The 23,145-nt window shown below is 37.9% G+C and overlaps 1 protein-coding gene and 1 pseudogene across 2 annotated transcripts in view; one reads left to right on the top strand and one right to left on the bottom strand.

Moving 5' to 3' along the window:
* Syt14 (synaptotagmin 14) overlaps positions 1-23,145 on the top strand; it is a 196,119-nt gene that overhangs the window by 121,024 nt on the left and 51,950 nt on the right. For both annotated transcript variants that reach the window (XM_004641160.2, XM_023701188.1), the window contains one exon: positions 2,595-3,044. In XM_004641160.2, the coding sequence (XP_004641217.1) occupies positions 2,595-3,044 (450 nt within the window). The remainder of the gene's footprint in view (positions 1-2,594; positions 3,045-23,145) is intronic.
* LOC105743527 lies at positions 20,329-21,096 on the bottom strand (annotated as a pseudogene).

Below are 23,145 nucleotides of genomic sequence, written 5' to 3' on the forward strand. Positions count from 1 at the left end.
AATAATGCAGATAACAGCTTTTATCTGTTAAAACTTGTCACTCTTTAACTCTTGGATTCGTAAGAATTGTCAGAATTCAAAAGAAAGAAAGAAAGAAAGAAAGAAAGAAAGAAAGAAAGAGAGAGAGAAAGACCAAAAGAATAAATAAATAAATTAGGGAGGCACCAGAGGAATCAAATTCATAAATACCTATTATCCAGGATCTCACAAAAATGTATATTACCCAAAATGTCTTAGACATCATGACACTTAAAAATATGTAACTGGGACTAAGGAAGTAGCTCAGCAGCATAAGCACCACCCCAGAAAAATCCCAATTTTGATCCCTGGTACTGTTAAAAAAATTAATTGAAGTCTCAAAGATATATCATTAATAATCTTTAGTTACAATTATGAAATAGCATACATGAAGACAGTTTCTCTAAACTACTTTTAAGAATGAAAACGTTTGCCCTGATTTACTCATACACATTAGAAAAACTCAGTTCTATGAAAATGTGTTATTTCTCCCCAAATACCACTCTTTGTTACTCATGTTTTTGTCCATACATGATGTCAATTTCTATGTAAGAGTTACAATTTTCATGACTCGTGTCATTTTGGTTTTCTTCTGTAGAATGAAGAGTCCCCCCTACAGACACAGCTAAAATAGAGACTGACGTGTGATAGGTGCAATAGTTAAGCCAAAGCTGAAGCCATAGACATACCAGCTACAAGAGACAGTCTGAGATTTGATACAGTCTCTGTAGATATGTGTCCCTAGTCAAAAGTCAGAGAAGCCGGAGTTCTTTGAATAAATGGAAGAAAGGAAACTTAGAGTCCATAATATTCACTGCCTTAGTAGACACTAATACAAGTATAAGAATGCCTTACTTGGTCCTCTCCTTGCTGTGACAAAACACCGGGCACCCCAAGTTAGAGGAGGAGAGATTTGGCTCACAGTCTGTAGAGGTTTCAGTCAATAGTCAGCTGGCTCCAAGGCAGGGTGGCATGCCAGAGGGCTTCGCGGGGGAGAGACCATTCATGATGGGCAGGAAGGAACAAAGTGGCGAGAAAGGCAGTGAGCGACAAGCAGCAGCAGCAGCCTGCTTTCTGTCTTTCATATTTTATCCAGCTCCCTGCCCTGAAGGTGGGTAGCACTCACACCAGGGTGGGGCAGCCTTAATCGCAGCATCCGCCAGTGAACCAATCTCAGCATCACACCCCTAATCCCAGGATCATTCCCCCAAGGTCTGCACCTCCAGAAAGCCCCACCCATGACCACGTGAGGCTGTGGGTTGCATGGAGACACAAGCCATGATGAGCAAATTATAGAATTGGTCCACATTTTAAAATAAAAATAATTTCAGAATCATTAAAATACTTCCAGGGGCATAGTGATGTGGTCAAAAGTCAGAAGTCTGGCTTTGGTGTTGTCAGTAACTGGATGACACCCCTCCTGCAGTCCAGATGGACTGGCAGGAACTTGAGACACTTGCAGGTAAAAGAGTAGTTTCTTTTAGTGCCATAATTGGTATGCACACTTTAGTTTTCCATTTTTGAAATAGGTATTCTTTCATCTCAACCATATTGAATAATGGAAAATAATAGATTATTTTTAATTCTGGCTAAAAAGTGACTAAAAATGGTTTGTGACATGCAGAATAAACATATGACTCCAATAAATATGTGAGGCTTTTTACATATAGCACATTTTCAGTAATACTTAAGGCTAACTATGTTAATGTTCTGTTGTAGATGGGGCCATTTTTGGACAAATCCTAAAAATGGAACCAAATATGTCAACAGTATTGTATTGTATTGTATTGTATTGTATTGTATTGTATTGTATTGTATTGTATTAAACATATTATTTATATTCTCTTCCCCTGTGGCCTAGTACTGAGCTGCCAGTTTCACTGATTATTAAGAAAAAATAAAATTTAATAGTCTTTTACTAAAGGAACAAAGTTTAATACCAGGAGTCAGACTTCAGAACCTTGTGCTTGCCAGGTAGGCACTTAAGGTGCTGAGCTCTCCCTGGTGAAAAGTTATATATTAAAGTATATATTTTAAGTTCTCATTTATAAATAAAAAGTACAGGTTTCTCAAAACTGTAGTAGTATATATTTCACTTAAAATGTATTTTTATCATAGATTTTAGTTTAAATTACCACGTAAGGGCCAGTGAAATAGCTCAGTAGACTAAGTGCCTGCTTTGGCAAGTGCAGGGACCAGAGTTTGATCTCTGCCCCCACGTGCTGCGCCAGCCCCATCCCCAGGCGTGCTGAGCAGGCCACCGAGTCCGGGCATGGTGACGCATACCTGCAATCCCAGGACTGGAGAGACTGAAAACAGAAGGATCACTGCAAGTCCTAACTTCATAGTGAGACCCTGTACTAAATACATAAAAATAAATAAATACATATCACTTAAATGCTCTGGCCCTATAGGATAATTTTTGGTTGTAGTTCACTGCTATTTATAATAGTTTGTGGTAGAAAATAGAGCTTGTTTTTACATTGCCCTTTTAAAGAACTCTCAGACATTTATTTACATACTAGATTAAATAATAAGAGTTTGAAACTGAAAACATTTAAAATTTCTTTTCTTAGGACATGTCAGCACAAGGATCATCTTCACAGCTTCCTAAACCTTTTGATCCTGAGCCAGAAGCTAAATACGGCACTCTGGATGTGACTTTTGACTATGACTCACAAGAACAGAAGCTTTTGGTAACAGTGACAGCTGTCACAGACATCCCCGCATATAACAGGGCAGGTGGCAACTCATGGCAAGTACACCTTGTTCTTCTACCTATAAAGAAGCAGAGAGCAAAAACCAGCATCCAAAGAGGACCATGCCCCGTCTTCACAGAAACATTCAAATTTAATCACGTCGAATCTGAGATGATTGGAAATTACGCAGTTCGCTTTAGACTGTATGGTGTACATCGCATGAAAAAGGAAAAGATTGTGGGGGAAAAGATTTTTTACTTAACCAAGTTGAATCTTCAAGGGAAAATGTCATTACCTGTGATATTGGAACCTTCTTACAATCATTCTGTGAGTATCTCAAACGACCTGCATATAGTTCATGTCCATGGTATATGATAGACATAATTTTAAAAATCTATAATCAACACAGCAACTTTCTTAGTCAAAAATTCCTAAGCCTTGCATAGATAGACACAGTTTTTCCTTCTCTATAAAAATTACACTTAAATTATTTTTTGTAGGTGTTTTATCCTTCATGGCGTTCTACCCCCAGGTCCACATGTGTATTCCTTGTTGCTTAAAGAGTTGGTTATGGCATCAGCTGAACTCCGCACAGAACCGGCTCTTCTCTTGCCGGTTTACACTAGGTGACACATACCGGCTCTCCCACCTCCAGTGTTACTGTGCTATGTTGCAGGAAATGTTTGCTCTCACAGAGCACGTGCTGCTTCCTGGCTCCTGACTGGTTATCTTTCCAAAACTGCTGTGAAATTGTTCTTACTACATTTTTTGAACAAATGTTTTGAACACAAAATCTGAGAGAACACAGCATAGGATTCTGGTTAATTCCATTTTTTCTTACGATCATAATCACTAACAAATCAATCTCTCATCCCTCATTTTCATATTTTTAACCTGGTTCCCATAAGGTATTGCAGATCACTGGAGAGAAGTATCTGCAGTGTTTATTTAAACCAAAGAGAGACATTATGCCACATATTTATTTAGATTATGAGAAAATTTGTGATGTATATTGTAAGTGTAAATTACTTATATTTATTCCTCTCATATTAAAAAGCATTTATATAACACAATTATACAAGCTTTAGACTATATTTATATTTTAAAACAAAAGCATAACATTTGAGGGCTGTTTGTTAGCTTATAAATGTGAGAGCGTAAGTCCAAAGTTGAAGTCTCTGTATTCAGCCATTCAGCATATCTTGTGGGCCTGTTGGCTGCATCATTTTAACTAGAGGACTTCAGCATCTGTGAAAACACAGAGGTGTTGGCAAATGTAGTGTTTAAGATGGGTTTTTAGGGTAAGATTTGATTTTTATTGGTATAGTTGATAACTTGTTTTTTTTTAATTTTCAGATTTACTATTTTGGGGGAATGCCTTTTAAAGTTACATGAGCTGTTTACAAGAGAGAAATGGAAGTGGAAAAAGTACAGAGTTTAATGAAGTTGATTATTTTCAAGTATTAATATAATTTTTAAATTATTTTATTCTTTGGTCTGCGTTATCACTAGCTTTTCTTTGCAAAATATACCCTTATATAGAAATAACTGATTTTAAATTGGAAGACAAAGGTTGTATCACCAAGGGGTATCTATTTTGTGTTGCTTTATTTATTTTAAATTATTGGTTTCAACTTCTATACGAATTGTAATAATTGCTCGAAGAAAATGAAGATATAAAAATATTGTGATTTTGTCTCTGGCCTAACTAAGTAGCTTTCTGTGTACACCGACGTGACATGAGCTAGCTTGTAGTCACTGATCTCATAACTGTTGCTTTGCTCGTGCAGCACAGTGAATTTCTAGGGATTGTTTACCGTAAGGAACAAGTGCTAAATGCATAGCTTCTGAAACAGCGTGTTTAAATCTGAATGAAACTGTCCTTTACTCCTAGGAAATGTTCTTTGTGATGAACACTTCTAATTCAGTCGCTGAGTTTGTCTTTTCCCTACCTTCTCAAAACCTCCCTGCTTGTTTTATGACTCTGTATGTCAGAAGTTAAGTATCATAATTCTATGTGATGTCTGGTCATAAAATATATCAATAGAATGTACGGATCTGCTACATATTTTAATCTTAATTGTATGGATAAATTTCATAATTACAGTTTACTTGGGTGAGTTTCCCTCTAGTTTGTGAGATAACATGCGTGTAAGAGGCACATCCATAAAGAAGAGGCACATACACAACTAAATAGTACAGTGCCTTGTGAGTAATTCTTGTTGTAAGAACATTAGCCTTTTGGCAGAGAGTTTTAATTCAGTCAAAAATTTAAAACATACTTAAAGTTTACAGTTTATTTTCATGGTCATAATAGAAAAATAGAATTCTGCACATAAAATTTAAATCAATGCACTGGGAGAAATAAAGACCAGTGTCACCAAAATGTCTTTCTGAAAACTAAACAAGGAGTTTCTCTGAAGGCGAAGTTAACGTTTACCATGAAGAAGGTGCTATAGTAAGAGGAACGCCTCCTTGATCTTGTGTGCTTAAAGCTAGGCCAAGAGTTGAAAAGGCTAAGATATTTCTGCAACTAGCTGTGTGAACTTGGAAAGTGATCGCATTGCTTTGGTTATCCGGTGCCCAGTAAAATAGGACTAGGCCAAAATTATCTGTAAGGTTCTATGCATCTCCAGTGTTCTCTGACTCTATTACTAATGGGTTAGTTAGGCACAAAAGTGGGTTAATTTTAAATACACTTTATATGCTTAATTCATCACATTTTGTGGTAGACATGTTGTCTTCTCTCCTATGTATGTTTCCAACAACTTTCAAATGACTGGGAAGTCCTACGTAATGCTGTCTGTCCACCCACTAAGGGAGGGCTAGGGTTCATTTTCCCTGTCTCACTGGTCAGTGGAGCTTAGGCTTTGTGGCTGGACTTCACCACTCTTGTCATTTCTAGCAAACCTCAGTGTAGACCCAACAGAGAAGCAGACACTGCGCTCACGTTACATTTCCATGAGGTGGATGGGAGCAGCTCCCGGAGATCAGAGGCTGTAATAATTCTAAAATAGCTCTGTCAGTGAAGGCACAGATTTGGTGATGAGCCAGACAGTTGCAGGAAAGAAAAGTCCTTCACACATAAGAGCCCTGTGGAAACACAGCAATGCCCCTGGCCAGGCCAGTTCCACAGGATGATTTCAGGCTTCATTCTTGAGACACTTAGATACTGACCTGGTTCACTTTTGCCTCACTCCTTCAGTAAGTTGCTCTTGCACTTAGAGCCAGTTAGCCGTCAAGGTTTCCTATCAAGTGCCTTGAAGTAGCCAGATGGTCTAATATTTGCTTGCTATAGTCATTTCTTATCCCATAGCCAGCAGCTGGATGTTGTCAGTCATCTTTCCTGCCATGGTCTTAGAATGTGACTCACTTCTCTTCACTCAACTTTGGCCTTACAGTGCGTACTCTTTCTTAGTGCATAACCCACTTGCACTGGCAGATTTTGGTACTACATTACTGTCAGTAACACTTGCCTGAATAGCCTTTCTCACTTTCCTTTTCCCAGTTTTATTTCTTATTTGACTTATTGTAGTTTCTAATATTATTAGATTTATTTCTTAGGATTTATTAAAATCAAGCCGTTTACTTCTTTCACCACGTACGTACACAATCCTTCCTATGTAAACAAACAACAGCCGGTCAGCAGTACCTGTGCAGTGGCTAGCTGTGGGGATGGTGAAGGTGTCTATATGTTGTTCTAATCTGGAGGAATAAAAATCTTGATTAAATCCTTAGCATATGTAATTAATACAGTTCTTGGTGAGTTGCTGCTATTCAGCAAAGTTGATACTTAAGGAAGATGTGATGAGTTTCATCTTGCAATAAGTGTCCTCAGTTGAAAGACAACTGCGGATCACATGCCAAGCTTCCTGCAAACAGTTGGTTCTCAGAGAGTGATCCTTGGACCAGCCCTCTAGGCTGTATGCCTGGAGCTTGTTACAGGTTTCTAATATCCCAAATTACCAGTTCCTGTTCCAAACTTACTGACTACACTTCACTGTATTTTAATAAGCATTTCAGGTGATTCTGATGCACATTGATTTGTGGGCTAACTCTGGCCAGTGACCTGTTTTGTAAGGCCTGTAAGCTGAAAATATTTTTTATATTTTGAAAGAATTGTTTATACAAATAAAGAAGATTGTATAGATGGCCTGTGTGGCAGTCAAAATTCTCACACGCCTTCATGGCCTCCTCCTGTTGTTACTCCTATGGTTGTTATATCACAATCAAAAGGAATTTTGCAGATATAATTAGCATCATTAATTAGCTGGTCTTAAAATAGGAAGGGTATCTGGTTGGGCCTAACTTAATTCTTTGAGCTCTTTCAAAGCAGAGTGTTTGCTCTGGTTAATAAAAGAAACCATCAGAGAGGTTCAGATGTGAGGGGAATTTGACATGAAGGAGAACCTGCATTACTGAGAGTGGAGAAGGCTCCAGGAAAGAACCTGAGAGAGTGACCTCTAAGACCTCATAATGACCTCTGTGACAGCCAGCAATAGAGTGGGGCCTTGTCATACACTTCAAATAACTGAATTCTGCCAGCTACTTAAGTGAACTTGGAGTGCTGTACATTCTTTAACTCCAAACAGACCCCAGCCCAGTAAAGCTTTTGACTTGAGAATCTCGCTGAGCCCACCTTGACTTCTGACCTGAAGAAATGTGACATAATAAATGAGTGTTGCCTTACACTGCTAAATTTATGGTAATTTGTCAGCAATAGAAAACTAACATAGATTTTGGTATCAGTGGGATGCTGCCAAAACGAACACCTAAAGATGTGGGCATAACTGGAATTACTGTTGGCTAAGGGATGGAAAAAGAGGGGGGAAAAAACTTCAGGGGTTTTCTGTGGTGGGAGTGGAAAGGTGTGAAGTGAAGCCATGTGTGTGTTAAGTAAGCTGTCTACCACTGCACTGCTGTCCAAGCCATGGAGGAGAACGTTGAAGAGCATATTCCTTGAGCAGATTTAGTAGAAATCTGGACTTTAAAGGACCAACAAAGTGAGATACATGCCCTTGAACCTGGAGGAAGTTGCAGAGCGCTTTGTAAAGTTGTTTCCTGCAGTTCCATGTAAAGCAGAACTTACAAATGATAAACTTGAATATTCTGACGAAATTTCTAAGCAAGATATTGAAGCGCATTGTGGGATTTTTCTTGCCACCTTTAGAAGAGTGCAAGAAAGGATAAATTGGGGCTGGGGAGATAGCTCAGTTGAATAAGAAAGGGCCTGAGTTCAATCCCTGGCTCTGAAAAAAAGAAAGAAATAAATAACAGATACTTGAGAAGCAAACTTAAAAAGAAGCCAGGACTTAATGAGCTAAGTAATTCTCATCCAAAAAGGGCTGCTGTGGCCCCGCCCCTGGGATGCGCTGAGATGGTGATTGAGCCTGGGTGTGATGGTGCGCGACTGTAATCCCAGCACTGGGGAGGCTGAAAACAGGAGGATCACTGAGTCCAAACTGTATAGCGAGACCCTGTAGACCCTGTACTAAATACAAAAAAAAAAAAAAAAAGGCTGCTTAAAGATGAACTGAAGACAGAGAGTCACTGTACAACCCGCGGTGCAGCCTCAAGGAGATCAGAAGGTCAAAGGAGTCATCTCTGCAAGATCTCTCCGAAGATCTCTTTAGGAGACGGGATGTTCTTCACAGATCATGCCTAGCATCTGCCCTACTCTAAATGACTAATGCCCAACAGTTTGCTCCCGGAGCCACTCGGAAAGCACGCTTATATATATTCTGACAATCCAAAGTGATGCTATGGTGGGTGTCATTTCAACCAGTTGATTCTTGTTCTTAATAAATATGGCAAAATTGTCTTTTTTATGTTTCCTATTATCTTATAAAAATGAACAAAACATGCAATTTCTGGTCATCCTGTATTTAAATAATTGGACAATAATTAGTTAAGAATGTAACTCCTCTTGAAAAGATTTGTGGACATTAATGTAATAGAGAGAATCTCTATAAAAATTAATTCAAGACTTATACGATTCCAAAAAGAAACATCAGCACAAACATTGGCAGCCTGAACTGAGAAGAATAAGGTCTACAAAGTGAGAGGAGGTGGTTGACAGAAAGCAAGCTGATAAAGCTGCTCAGCTGCACACAGCAGCTTCAGGATTTTGTGGAAAGGAAAAATGGCACAGAAGCTGGAAGTGAGAGCTCAGACAGTGAGAGAGGGTCCTGGGAGGCTGGGACCCAAACCCTGATGCCAGCTTAGGGAATTGTGACCAGAGTTGGCCCATGTGGATTTCATTATTGTAATTTTGTGACAGAAAACTTTCTCATAGTTACACAGGTCAGTAAGTAGGAAGAATTTGCCAGATGCTGAACTTCAGTGATTTTTACCAGGCGCACCATTTACTCTAGGTTTATATAATTTACATAAAAGCTTGGAGTTCTAGATTCTGAGATTTGGATTAAGGTCAGAACAGCTTTTACTTTTACTGATGATGTAATGGGATAATATTGAAGGGGACTATAAGCTGTGGCTCCTCTGTGGTTTGCATATGAGAAGTGCATGAATTAAGGGGGCCCAAGAGCAGAGGGTGGGAGGCAGCCTTCTAAGGTGGCTGGAAGCTTCCATTCCATGGCATTGGTGCTGTGATTGTGTTACATGACAAATAGATTTTGAAGATACAGGTAAGGTTACAAATTAATTGACATTAAAATAATCTATTATCTGCATGTGCTCAGCCTAATCATATGATCCATTTAAAAGCAAGGAATTTTCTCTGATCGATAGTAGAAAAAGTATATTCAAAGCATGAGGCAGATTCTTCATGAGGTCCTCTGCTTTTACAATGGTGAGGGCCTTTGCGGGTGTTCCTTCCAAGTCTGTGGAGTCTCCAGCAAGTGCCTTTCCATGACTGTAAACTCTTGTAAATCACACCTGCAGCTGTGCTGTTTTTATCCTGTCTGTCCTCTTTTTATTCCTCGTGACTGCTCTCTCAGTGAAGGTCTATCAGTCTAGTGCTCCTTGGGGTTGTTGACAGCTTTCTATTTTAGCTCATTCATTATAATTAGTATTTCTAGTCTGTGGGGTCCATAGTGCCTCACAAAGTGTGTTCCAGACTCCTCTTCCTTCCAAAGTCTTCCCACCAGGAGGGTTTCTTTGGCTCTCTAATATATTAGAGTTCTATTTCTATAACTCAAAGAGTATCTTTTATAACACCTATAATTCTTTATAATTACTTAATTTCTATCTTAACTATTATACCCCTACTCCTTAGGCATTAGCTTAATGCCTAATCTGTAGCTCCTCCTCAATTTTATTTATGTAGTGCATAGACAAAAAAAGCTTCATTTTAATGTGTGATGTGAACATAATTGATACAATAACTGTAAGAAAAATCACTGTAATTAGATTTAAAAGGTTTTATGTTCAAATTTTGTTTTACATGTTTAGAAAGAAAATGATACTGATTTTTTTAAAAAATAGAATCATAAAACACAATAGCTGAGAATTTAGTCATAGAATCCAGCTCTCTTGTGGTCCATAAAGGAAATAGACACTTAGAGTGATCACATCACGTGGCTCATTTCTGATTGCAGTCTGGTTTGAATGCATGGGCTAGACTGCCCAAATTTCAAATTCTGTGATTTTACTCATTTCAGTGATTCCTAATTACAAAGACAGTGATTTTCCAGATAGTGTAAAAGAACCAATTTGAAGACTTCAACTTAAAGAATAATTTGAAATCATTCTATACAGGATTTCCTATATAACAAAGTAGATTGATTGATTGATTGATTGATCGATTGATTGAGTTATTGGGAATCAAAGACAGGACCTTGAGTTTGCTAGGCATGTGTTTTGTACCACTTAGTTATAGCTCCAGCTCCTACACTAGCTTTAATAAAGGGAGTGGATGATGATGGGTTGAGTCCCCTTCTCTGAATTTTTCCCACAAATACCTAATGAAATGAGTAAAAAAAAAAAAATGAAAGTGCCATAAATTTATCAATAGGAACACTCAAGAAAAGAAACACTAATAATTCTAGAGACATGTGGAGGAAGAGACAAGCAGCAAGGACATGTGCTCTACCTGTTAAAAACTACACTGGTGTGTCAACAGCAATCTTGGAAAATTTCACTCAGATCCATAGAGAAATCCTTGAGTAGAAAACTGTTGCAGTACAGTGTGTTACTGTTCACAAACATGATAAGTCCCTGACTTAAGAACACTAGAGTTGCAAGCTTCCAAATAAATGAATGAACCTCACATTGTGAACATTCATAGATGTGAACAAATCACAGAAGCAGGATGTATAAGACTCACTTTGTCAGGCCTACAAATGTTCTCACTTCTAAGGCATTTGTAAGGCAGTGACTTCACTGTACATAGGGCCCTTTCCTGTAGAAGATGTTTTATATTTCTGCCTATGGAAATTATATTAGTAATCTCAGCATAAATTCATTCTGACACAGACATGGATATATAAAGAATTGATGCTGTTACATCAAAAGTGCAACCTGTTTATGACATGGTTTTGGAGCCAGGCAGTAGAAAAGATGAAACTTGCAGTTGATGCTGATAAAGTCTCTGTAGCCCAGGGCTCCCAGCTCTACCTTACAGGGGTTGGAATGACTCATAGTGGTACCTGTTAGACAGCCACAAAGTATTTTGTAAACCTGTCACTTACACTGCTGTGGGTGGCAGTTAGCATAAAAATAAGCTTATAGCTCTAGGCAAAAAGGTTAGAAAAACAGATAACAATTCATTTGCTATTAACTGTGTTCCTATTAATTGTACTTGACTACAAAGCATTGTAAGAAATAATTCAGAGAAGAAATGGCAGTTTTGCAAGCATGAAGGAAAAGGCATAGAACCCAAAACCTCAAGAGCCTACATGGTTGAAGGCCTGAGTGAGTCATTTCCAGCCCCTGTAAGGTAGTGCTGAGAGCCCTGGGCTACAGGGACTTTATCAACATCAAGTGCCAAGCCAAGTGACAAGGTGTTACAGCCTGTGTGAAAATGCTGAAGTGGCTTATTGCAACACCCAGAACATCACTTCCACTGGACAAGAGCCTGAAGGAGCAGCTCTCCACCAGGGAGGGGCAGAGACAGGAAGACTGCATCTGCCCAGTATATATGCTTTGAGAACAATGGCAGACCATGGCTCGACTATGTACTTTGCATCATGTGGCCCCTAAATGGAAATGCCTGTGGTGCTCCCCTGTCTCTGGTTCAGAATTTTGTTGGATGTTCATGTGGCAGACATCTTTATCTTTTGAGTTTTTGTTTCCAGACGGAGAAGGACCACATCTGTCCATAGTGACAGTCAACACACACAGATTTTTCATTTTGTCACTGAAACTGGTGAGGGTTGGGAATGTAGCTCAGCGTGTTTGCGTATGTGTCTGCAACCTTGGGCTGATCCCCAGCACCACAGTACGTGCGCCCACACAAGTACAATGGCGAAGTAGCACTTTCAGATCTTTTTTCTTTCATGAATGATGAGAATGTTCTATGGGGGAAACACGAGGAAACTGAAGTTTGAAAGTCCAGAAAAACAGGCTTCAGTGATCATTCGCATTTTCATATCTATCTCGTTGCTTCTCCCAGCAGTGAGGGGTCGGGGGGGAACATGTCCTAACACCTTGTTGAAATTATGTGACTTGTTTACTTGTTTATAACCTTTCAGACCCTTTAAGAATAATGGCATAGCTGCTAAGGAAGCATATGTGGAGATGGAGTCTCTCAGCTTTGGGGAAGACCTCCACTGTCAATTCAAAATAGCTGTGCTGTGTAAAGTTACCTACTGTTGCTTTAAGCTTCTGAGACTTTTGAGTCGATACCTTTCTGACTAAGGAGATGTGAATATTGTAAGAGAGGAGCAGATGAAGGAGGGTAAATAAGAGTTGCCTTCTTCTGAAAAATCCAAGTATCCATGCATGTTGTAGAGCAGATTCTCTGGAAGCTGACTGACAGAGAGTGTGCAGTACCATGTCTGTTTAGGAGTGCTCATGGAGTGATACTTTGGAAGGAAGGAAAGGAAGCCAAACTGGACTGGGCAGAAGATGCACTGCAGGTCTGACCACAGCTGCAGCCCATGCACGGGACTCTGGAACCACAGTAGTCCCTCACAGTTGTCCCCAGCTGAGCAGAAATGGCCAGGCTTTTGTACAATGCATCATGCATTGGCTGCAGGCTCCGCAGGGAGGAACAAACAAACAAAGCCCAACCAACACCTCCCACATCTAAGGCAGCCATCTTCTCTGACAGGGCGTCTTGACAGTGGGTTACAATGGCCACCACAGCTGTAAACCTATACAGTGTAGAGATAGCACTGGATTTGATTTTAAAACCTGGAGGGTGAGCCATGGGGTGGATGGGAGAACTATAGGAGTTAAGTGCTACTGTAGTTAAGAAACAAATGTTTATCCACTCCCATATTTAAATGACAGATTAGAAAATAATCTCTGTATGGAAGAAATATTTATGCAAAGTTCAACAATTAACTTTATGTCATTCCAAAATAAAGCAGCTATTTCATTTTCATAAAAATATTTTGGTCCTTTTTCTCTTTGTACATATTGATACATAGCTGCAGGCTATTCATTTACTAGCACTTTGCAGATGGTAAAGTTCAGGGTAAATTTATTTTTACTTTTTAAAATTTTTGTATACCTTGCACTATTTATGATCTTTAAAAACACAGTCAACAAGAGCCATAGAATTTGGATCCTGGTCACTTTGGGCAGGAGGAATAAACAAGTGGATTTATAGCTAGATTCTCTCAAGATATCAAATGGATGAGAGAAAGACCCAGGCCATAGTGGAAAACTAAAGTTATTTCATGATGGCAGGTACCTGTTTCATGATACCTACTTTTGTATATATTTCTGTGTCAACACAATGATTGTAGAAATAAATGTGGAAATAGATGAGATTCTCTTAGGGGTGAGAAGATCCTTGGAACTCCTATAATTAAAGATTGGTGAAAGGAGAGTTAGAGTGGAAAGAAAGAGAAAGTACAGTATCACAAAAGCCAAGAATGAAGTTCATATAGAGACTGTGTGAGGTGCTGTTGATGGGAAGAACCATCTGAGGATTGAAAACATCGCACTTGCGCTGCAGAGGTCATGGATGGCAGCTTTGGTGGGGCTGATTTTGCTGGGAGGGAAGGGCAAGAGCTCGCTCATTGTAGCATCCTGTGTGAGGCTGAAGAGTTTGTGCTGGAAGCCAGGAGACCACAGCCACGGTGAGAGTGAAGGCTGGAGCACCTCCAGAGACACTGAGGCAAGCCTGCCTTCTGTGTTTCCCTTTATACCTCTCAGGCAGCAAACCACCCTTGGGTGCATCTTCTGACTTCAGCAGATCCCCTCCACCATGCTCAGAACTGTGTGGTCCAGTTTAGCTGGGGGGTTCTCAATACAGTTGATGCAATCAGTTAACTCTCACAGGAAGTAAACAATGCAGACCTCCAATAAGTATCTTACATACCCTAAATCTAGTAAGCATAGATCTTAAGGCAATTAAATAGCACAAGAACTGTTGTGCTTTTGAATAACGGTGAGTTAGTTAAGAATCTATATATGGATATCTTCTCAGCACCTGCATGCCAAGTCAGTGTGCTCAGCCTTCTCTTGGCTTTCTGTAATGATCATCTTGTGGTAAATATTGACAACTTCCATCTTGAACTTCAAAGATCCCTCTATTTCAAAAGCAGCCTGCTTTTTGTGTTATTGCATTAAATTCAGTTCCATTTTGTGCTTTTAGTTTCCAGAGTCAAACCGAGTGCCTCACAAATGCTAGGCGAGTGCTACACAACTAAGCTGTACACCCAACTTCTGTTACTTTCATTTTTCTGTTTTGATAGAGTCTCACTATGCAGTTCAGACTCCTAGTGATCCCCCCGTCTCAGCCTGCCTAGTGTTGGGATTACAGGCATGTGCCACCACGTCCGGCGTGGCATGCGGTACTGGAGATCAAACTGGTCACCTTGCGCTTGCCAGGCAGGCACTTAGGCTGCTGATCTATCTCCCTGGCCCTGTTACTTACATTTTTAAGATAGATAAATTATTTCTTATTCTGTAATTGAAATGTGTGTCCTTATAAGAATTATACTTTAGGGCTAGCCAAATAGCTCAGCAGATTAAAGCACCTGCAAGCAGGCACAGGGTCCCGGGGTTCGATCTCTGGGCTTGCCGTGCCGGCCCTGCCCGTGGGGTGCGCTGAGATGGCAGTTGAGATTGGCCACGCTGATGCACGCCTGGAATCCCAGCTCTTGGGAGGCTGTAAACAGGAGAATCACTACGAGTCTGATCTAGTAGTGAGACTCTGAACACCCTGTAGACCCTGCCCTAAAATACAAAAAAAGAAAAAAGAATCATGCTTTAGTCTTTGTTACTAGCAGATACTTTCAAAATTTAGCTTCACTCATTTCCACGTCACTAAAATTCATAATCACCATTGTCAATGAAAACCTACATTTTCCAAATGTGGATTGCTTTTCATCATAAAACAATTAAACATAAATATCTCATTATAACTAATGATCACAGTTAAAAATTGCTGCATCAAGAATAAAGCTACATCTGTGTAATTCAATTCTCTAGATAACAACAGTAATATGAGTCACGGCTCACTTTAGTATAAAGCGAAATAGTTTCGCCTATTTAAAAACATTTTTATTCAAAGAAAAAGAAATGCCTCTATATTATTCACAGAGAAGAATAGGTGTAAATCTCACATAAGAATTACTGTCAACATAAATGTTTCAGTTTTTCTTCATGGAAGAAACTACAATAAGGCATAAAAAATCTTTTGTTTAAATCAGATTTTTTTGGTAGGAAAATAATTTAAGATCTCAGAAAATTTTGAACATGCAGAAAAAATTGCCTGAGAAAAACTAAAATTTGAAATTGGACATGGTGACACAGGCTTGTAATCCACGTACTCTGGAAAGCTAATGCAGGAGGATCACAATTCGAGCTCAGCTTGAGCAAATGAGAAAAACCTATTTCAAAACTTTAGATGATATGTAGCTCAATGCCCTTGGTTTGACCACCACCATGCTTTAATTAATTAAATTAAAATGGAAATTTTAGTAAGTAAAGGTGCTTATACAGCACAGGAAAACAAAGACATCAGACAACTGGGATTCATTTTTCTGAACATTCAAGTACTAATGTGTCCACCCTGGAGGGCCAGCCTATGCTTCAGTCTTGTTTAATGTGCATAATTTTGTCAAAGCTGAGCCAGTGAATTAAAGAATAAGCTTAAAGCATAGGTATTTTTTTCTCTGCTAGTGTATTTTGTACAATTTATTTTTAGAAAACACTGATTTCTATTGTTGTTAGTACTGATGATAGTGACTAACAAACACTTCTTGTAAAAGGCCAGTACTGAGTCATTTTAGGATGAAGTAAAGACAGGTAAAGCCATCCAGGGAGCAGCATGTTCTGTCATTAAATGCACTCGAGAATGTAGAAAGCAAAACAAGAGATGATAAGATAGTGTTAGGGAAGCATTATGGAAAGACACATTTTTATAACATTCAAATTCTAAGTATTAGCCCGTTTTTAATTATTTCTTTGGGCAGTCAGGATGAGAGGGCGTCCTGAACACTGATGCCTTCATTGTTACTGACAGCTGGGAAGTGGTAGGGATTTTACCTCGCAGAAGTGCTGTTACTACCATTCACTGAGCTTACCTATTGTTTCACAATAATAGATTTATCTACTGTGCTCACACTATCTTACCATTCCATGGATGGATGACAATTAATGAATATTAGCATGGAGTAGGATTATTCTCGAGGCTTCTTCCCCTTTGCAAATGAATGCAGTCGTGAACGGAGGCAGCACTTCATCTTTTCCTCATTTTCCCCATTGTGTACTGTAGGAAAGTATGTCATAGGCAAGTATGTTTCAAGTCAATGTAATTCTTCATATTTAAAATCTTGACAGAAAATTTAAAATAGAAAGGACTTCATTTTTAAAATGTTTAAAGTGATATTAATTTTAATGGTAAATATGAGTATTTTATAGACTATATTTTATATACCAACTCTAGGTAACTATATTACTAATAGTCTTTCCTCTGAATTAGTATTATTGAGTGTCTTTTTCCCAAAAGGGTTGCAATTTGATCTGATGCGACATATGTTTTGGGGTTGACAGAGCTTAATGCTACCTGTACAGACTGGTGCTTATTTAGGCAGTGAGAATTTAAGAGAATCTAAAAAGACTAAGATGGTTTCCTTTTCTCTCTAGGAGACTTGAAATTGAATTTATAAAAGAAATGGCTTTATGTGTGATATATACTTCTATAATGGAATGAGAGCTTACGATCTGAATGTAGCCTTAGGATTAAAGAAGCTTAATTTTTAGGAATCGAAGGGAAATTTTTATTAGAAAAAGTGTGGACTCCTATTCATATTTGTGATATAGTTCTGTAAGCAGTTTTAAAGATCTGGAAAAGGGCTGTTTAATTTTATTCCAGGAAGGAATAATTTATGTTCATAAAACTACTATATATGATAAACCAGTATCTAAATTTCATGGTGTTTCTTTTCAGCAGATAAATTTTTGTCATTGAGGAGGCCCATGGTCCTTCAAGCATCACTTGTGTTTATTCGGTACTGAGCTCTGTTAATGTAAAATACATGCGTGTAGGTATTGGGTATGCAGCGTTATTCTGGCCCAAGGCCAGTTTCCATAATACACATGTTAGCAGTTGGAATAGGAATGCTAGCTATCCTAGTAGTTCCCATGCTGATAACTAGATGAGTAAAGCCTTTATAGTAATTACAAATGTTAGTTGTTATCCTGAGATAAAATAGGTATCCTTAATTTAATTTGAATAATTCTACTGTTTTCATGTCTATATATCTATAGATCTCTGTCTCCCCCTATCTCTCTGTGTGTCTGTGTTTCTCTCTTTCTCTGTCAGTCTCATCTCCAGTTCTACAAAAAGCAGTGATTATTTTCTACTTTTATAAGTATCATTTTGGGGGTTGTTTTTGTTTGTTTGTTTGCAGTACTAAAGACTTAACCCAGGGCTTTGCACTTGCTATAGCACTGAGCTACATTCCTAACCCTTTTGTGAATTTTTTGTTTGGAGACAGGGTATTGCCCACGCCTTAAATTCAGATCCTCCTGTCTTAGTCTTCTAAGTAGCTGGGATTATAGGTGTGTAGTACCCTGCTTGGAAAATTTTTCATGTGCATTATATCTTAGTTATTTTCTAGGTTCTTTTCATAATGAGCCATTTTGGGACAACTAGTGATTATAATACTGCTAAATTACACTTTTTCCCCCTAGGAGCACTAGTAGAAACTGAAAAATTACATTTGGTATACATAGTTCTGTTCTACTTTGGAATTTCCTGATATTGTATAGAAAGAATATAAATTTATATAGTAAAAGTTTTTTAAGAGAAAAATAAACAACAATAACAAAGACAAAAAGCAACATAGAATAGTAAAAATGATACAGAATTTTGAAACAAGAATAGAAAACTTCCAATGGTTATATTACATATTGTTATCAAATTTGTTGCTCAGATTATTAGATATAGGCATGCAAGATTGATCAAGCAGTTAAGCAATATCTTTTCCTTTCACTAAACTATAATTTCTTTCTTCATCCTTTTTGTTTTTTAAATTTATTTTAAAGAGACTATAAAATAATAGATGAGACATTAAAGACAATACACATTTAAAAGAACAAGATGAAAGATATTCAGCCAGCCAGATAGCTCAGTGGATGCAAGTGCCTGCTTAGGCAGACTCGGGGACCCGGTTCAATCCCCAGTGTGCTGTGCCAGTCCCACCCCCAGCATTCACTGAGATGGTGATTGAGACTGGGCATGGTGGTGCACACCTATAATCCCAGCCTTTGGGAGGCTGAAAACAGGAGGATCAGTATGAGTTCAATCTGTGTAGTAAGACCCTGTTCTAAATGAAGAAAATTAATTAATTAAAAAATGATGAAAGATACTCAACTGTGGTCATTATATTGCACATTGATGTCCTTGGTAAAGTTGCTTATATCACAGATATTGGCATAAGAGTTGGGCAAATATAATATTCAATAACGGAACTTAGAAAAAATAGGGTATACAGATGAATGTCCATTTTGTATCTATGTATTCAAAGTGGTTAGGATAGATATATAGTTGCATTCTCTTAATGAATAGAATGATTTGTTCTAATGGTGCTTGTAAATAGGATCTCAAGTCCGAATCTTGTACAGCAATTAATCACTAAGAAGAATATATGCAGTGTGTTATTTGTTGAAACTATACTTATTTGATTTGAAACTGTCTCATTGCTATCTGTTTATCAATAAAATTTTGAAAAAAAAAGAGTTGGGCAAAGTAAAAGTTTTAAACATTAACTGCTACCTTCGAAAAACCAACACAAGTCAAGAATCCAATCATCTTTGCTATCCTGTGCATATACTTTCCTGCTTCTCCTCCATTTTTTTTCCTTTCTTTTCTCCTTTCCCTCATCTTAGTTGTTTATTCCTTATGTTCAATTTCTTTCCATTTTACTATATCAGTTGTATCTTTCAGATTTTATTCTTTCAGGTTACACTAAGGAGACAATACAATGTTTATACAAGTGGGTCTGATTTCACTTATAATTTCACTTATAATTGTGGCCCCTTGTTGCATCCATTTATGTAGAAGAGGCTCAAGTTTATCATGCTTTATAGCTGAGTAATACCCCATTGTGTAAAAGTACCACATCTTTTTTATCTATTCCTCAGGTGATGGGCATTTTGGTTGTTTCCAAGATTTAGCTATGACAAATTGTGCTACTATAAATATGTCTTTGACAGATATTACTGTGGTATTATATTTTTAATTCTTCTGAGAAGATACTCCGAAGGGAAATAGCTTGGTCAAGTGGGACCTGCAACCCTAGTTTTTTTGAGGAATCTTCATGCTAATTTCCATACTGGTTGCGCCTTTCTGTACTCCCATTAACAATGAAGAAGTGTCCCATTTTTCCCACAGCTTTTACAGCATTAGTTATTGGTTGACTTCTTAATGGTAGCCATTCTTTCTGACATCAGATGGATTCTCAGTGTTTTAATTTGCATCTCTTGAATAACTAGTGATGTTCAACATTTTTTCATGCATTTATTTGCTATTTGTATTTCTTCCTCTGAGAAGTAAGTATTCACCTCAGATACCCATTTTTTAATTGTGTCTTTGAATTTTGGAGGACTGATGTTTTAAAATTTCTTTATATGTTATAGATAGAAGTCCTTTAAGTGACTGTTAAGATTTTTCTCAGTTTGTGGCTCGTCTTTTTACTCAGCTAATGATCTCTTTGGATGTGCAGAAACTTCTCAAAAAAAATGAGATCTCATTTGTTGATCCTTTGAAATATTTCCTGTACAGTTTGGTTTTTGTCCATGAATTCTTCCTACCCTTATGGCTTCAAGATTTCCACCAATTTTCTCTTCCAGTAGACTTAGTGTTTCTGTTTTGTTGTTATTATTATTATTATTATTATTGTTGTTGTTGTTACAAGACAACATTTTAATGAAAATTCAGTGGTGGATATGTATAATCTGGGGGCTAAATAGTTACATGGGACTGTCATAGAAATGTAAAGCCAACTAGATGCTTAGATAATTGTTACATAGTCTCATCATCTGATTCATCTTCTTCCTTCAGTAATTCCTTAGTATATTTCTCTGCTTCTTCTCTTACATCTTTTGGAACAATTTCATGTCTTCTTTTAGTTAATTCACCAACCCAGATGAGCTTGAGTTCAAAAGCTTTATCCTTAACTACATCATGTACTATGTAAATTATTTGCGCAACTTCTTTAACAACATCATGGCAGGTCATTTCTTTCATCTGAAGCTTTGCTATTTCTGTCTTTGCAGCTTTCTGGGCTTTGCCACTAGCACAGCCCCAATAACCATATGAAACACCTGAAGGGTCAATCATGTAGAGTTGTGCACCATCGTTCACACCCAAGCATGAAACTGTAGCTGAAGGGTCTGACGGCACTGTAGAGCATGTACATACATGGCCACTCGGTCTGCAAGATGTTTCAGTGGAATGATATAGTCATAGTTAGATCTAAAGTTGGAAGCTTCTCCTCTAGCTATGTCTGCTAAGGACTGAGCATCTGCCAGCAAACCTGCTACTGCCATCCTAACATGCTGATCAATGTTAAAAAGTCATTTATTGGAACCTTCTTTGTAAAGTTTAGAAAGAACTAATTTTCTACCCCAAAGAAAACAACATCTTTACATCTGATCCCAATAGCTGTGTTGCTGTTTTCTATAGCCTGTATAACATATTCAAGTTGAAAAACTCTTCCATCAGAAGAGAATGTAGATCTCTTCCATCAGAAGAGGCTGATAGATCATACCCAGTTCCGATTGAGCTCATCTTGTCCAAATCACTGGAGCACACTGGGAGTCCAGGCCGGGCCAAAGCACCTGTTTTAATGTTTAGATCTTTAAACTATTTTCACTTTAGCTTAGTATGTGGTGATAAACATGGATTTAGTTTTAGTTTTTGGCATGTGGAAAGCCAGTTTTTCCAGCACCATTTATTAAAGGGTCTGTCTTCTAATGAAAATGTTTGGTCCCTTCGCGAAGATAAAGTGGTTGAGTATGTTTGTAGTTGAGTCTGCAATTTTTGTGTGTGTGTGTGTGTGTGTGTGTGTGTGAAACCGGGGGTTGAACTCAGGCCCTCGCGCTTGCCAGGGAAGCGCTTATTCCACTGAGCCATCCCCCCAGCCCAAGTCTGCATTTTCTAATCTGTTCCATTGATCCTCAGGGCTGTTTTTTTTTTGCCAGTATGATGCTGGTTTTACTACAGTGGCTTTGTAGTATAATTTCAAGTCATGGATTATAATCCCCCCTGCCTTGCTTTTGTTGGCCAGGATTGCCTTTGCTATTCTAGTTCTCTTCTGGTTCCAAATGAATTTTAGGAATATTTTCTCTAGATATGTGAGATATGCTGATGGTATTTTGATTGGGATTGCATTAAATTGGTGTAACAATTTTAGGAATGGCCATTTTCCCAGTGTTGGTTCTTATCTAAGAGCAAGGAATATTTTTCATTTTCTGAAAGCCTCTTCGATCTCTTTTTTCAGAGTATTATAATTTTCATTGTATAGATCTTTTACTCCCTTTGTTAGATTAATTCTTAAGTATTTCAGTTTTTGGCTGCTATTGTGAAGGGTGTTGTTTCTCTAATTTCTCTCAGTGAGATTGATGTTTGTGTAGAGGAATGTTATTGAGTTTTGGGTATTGACTTTGTATCTTGCTATGCTGCTGCATTTGTTTATTAATTCTAGGAGTCTCTTGGTAAAGTTTTTTAGGTCTTCCATGTAGAGTATCCTTGTCTAATGGTTCCTGCTAGTGTTTCCAGAACTATTGAATGGGACTTGTGATAGTGGACATCCTTGTCTTGTACCTCATTTTAGAGTAAAAACTGTCTGTTTTTCTCCATTATGACTGATTTTGCCTCTTGGTTCATCATAGATGGCTCTGATCAGATTGAGGTATAGGCCATCTATTCCAGTTTTTTGTAGGGCTTTTCTCATGAATGAATGTTGAGCTTTTTCAAAAGCTTTTTCTGCATCTTTTTAGATGATCATGTGTTTTTTGGTTTTGGCTCTGTTGATAAAAAATTGTATCGTAATAGTTCAACATATTATAATAAAAAGTGACCTGATTAGATTTCAATTTGGCTTAATTTTTTTATTTTAAAGAGAGAAAATCTAATAAAAATGATACAGAAGGGCTGGGGATATAGCTTACCAGCACAGGTCCTGCCTGGCAAATGCAAGATCCTGACATCAATTGCTGGTACAAAGAAAAAAAAAAAGAGAGAGAGAATTTCAAAACAAGATGTTAGGAAATTAACCATTGTTATTACATTGCATATTATTATCTTCAAAGTACTTGCTCAGGTTATCAGATATAGGCATGCAAAATTGATCAAACAATATAATCACTCTCTGCTCCTTTCAATGAAATAATAGAAACTGGTAGTACAATTATCTTAGCTACCGTGTGTGTGTGTGTGTGTGTTTAAATTATCCCTTTTTTTCCATCCAAATTGTTCTTTCCTTTTGAGCAGTTACTTTCCCTCTCCCAATATCTGTTGTGCTGTTTAGATCTTCCTTTCAGTTTGCACTAGGAAGACAGTATAATGTTTACATGTATGAGTCTGATTTATTTCACTTATGAGTATGGTCTCTAGTTACATAAGGGACTGGTAATACTTATAGATTAACTGTAAAATATTAACATTTATATATCAGGAATTTATAAATAAATTTATATTTTAGAGTACAAAAATACTCTGGAGAGGTTCTCCTTTAAATGTTATTTAACATCTCCTCACCCCTCCCGCCAAGCAGGAATTTCTGCTGACTTTCCGGGAACCCCCAGACCCAGTCCTAGCCCAGGTCCGGTGAGTGTG

Source organism: Octodon degus, unplaced genomic scaffold (assembly GCF_000260255.1).
Source record: "Octodon degus isolate 3935 unplaced genomic scaffold, OctDeg1.0 scaffold00131, whole genome shotgun sequence".
Classification (NCBI taxonomy): Eukaryota; Metazoa; Chordata; class Mammalia; order Rodentia; family Octodontidae; genus Octodon; species Octodon degus.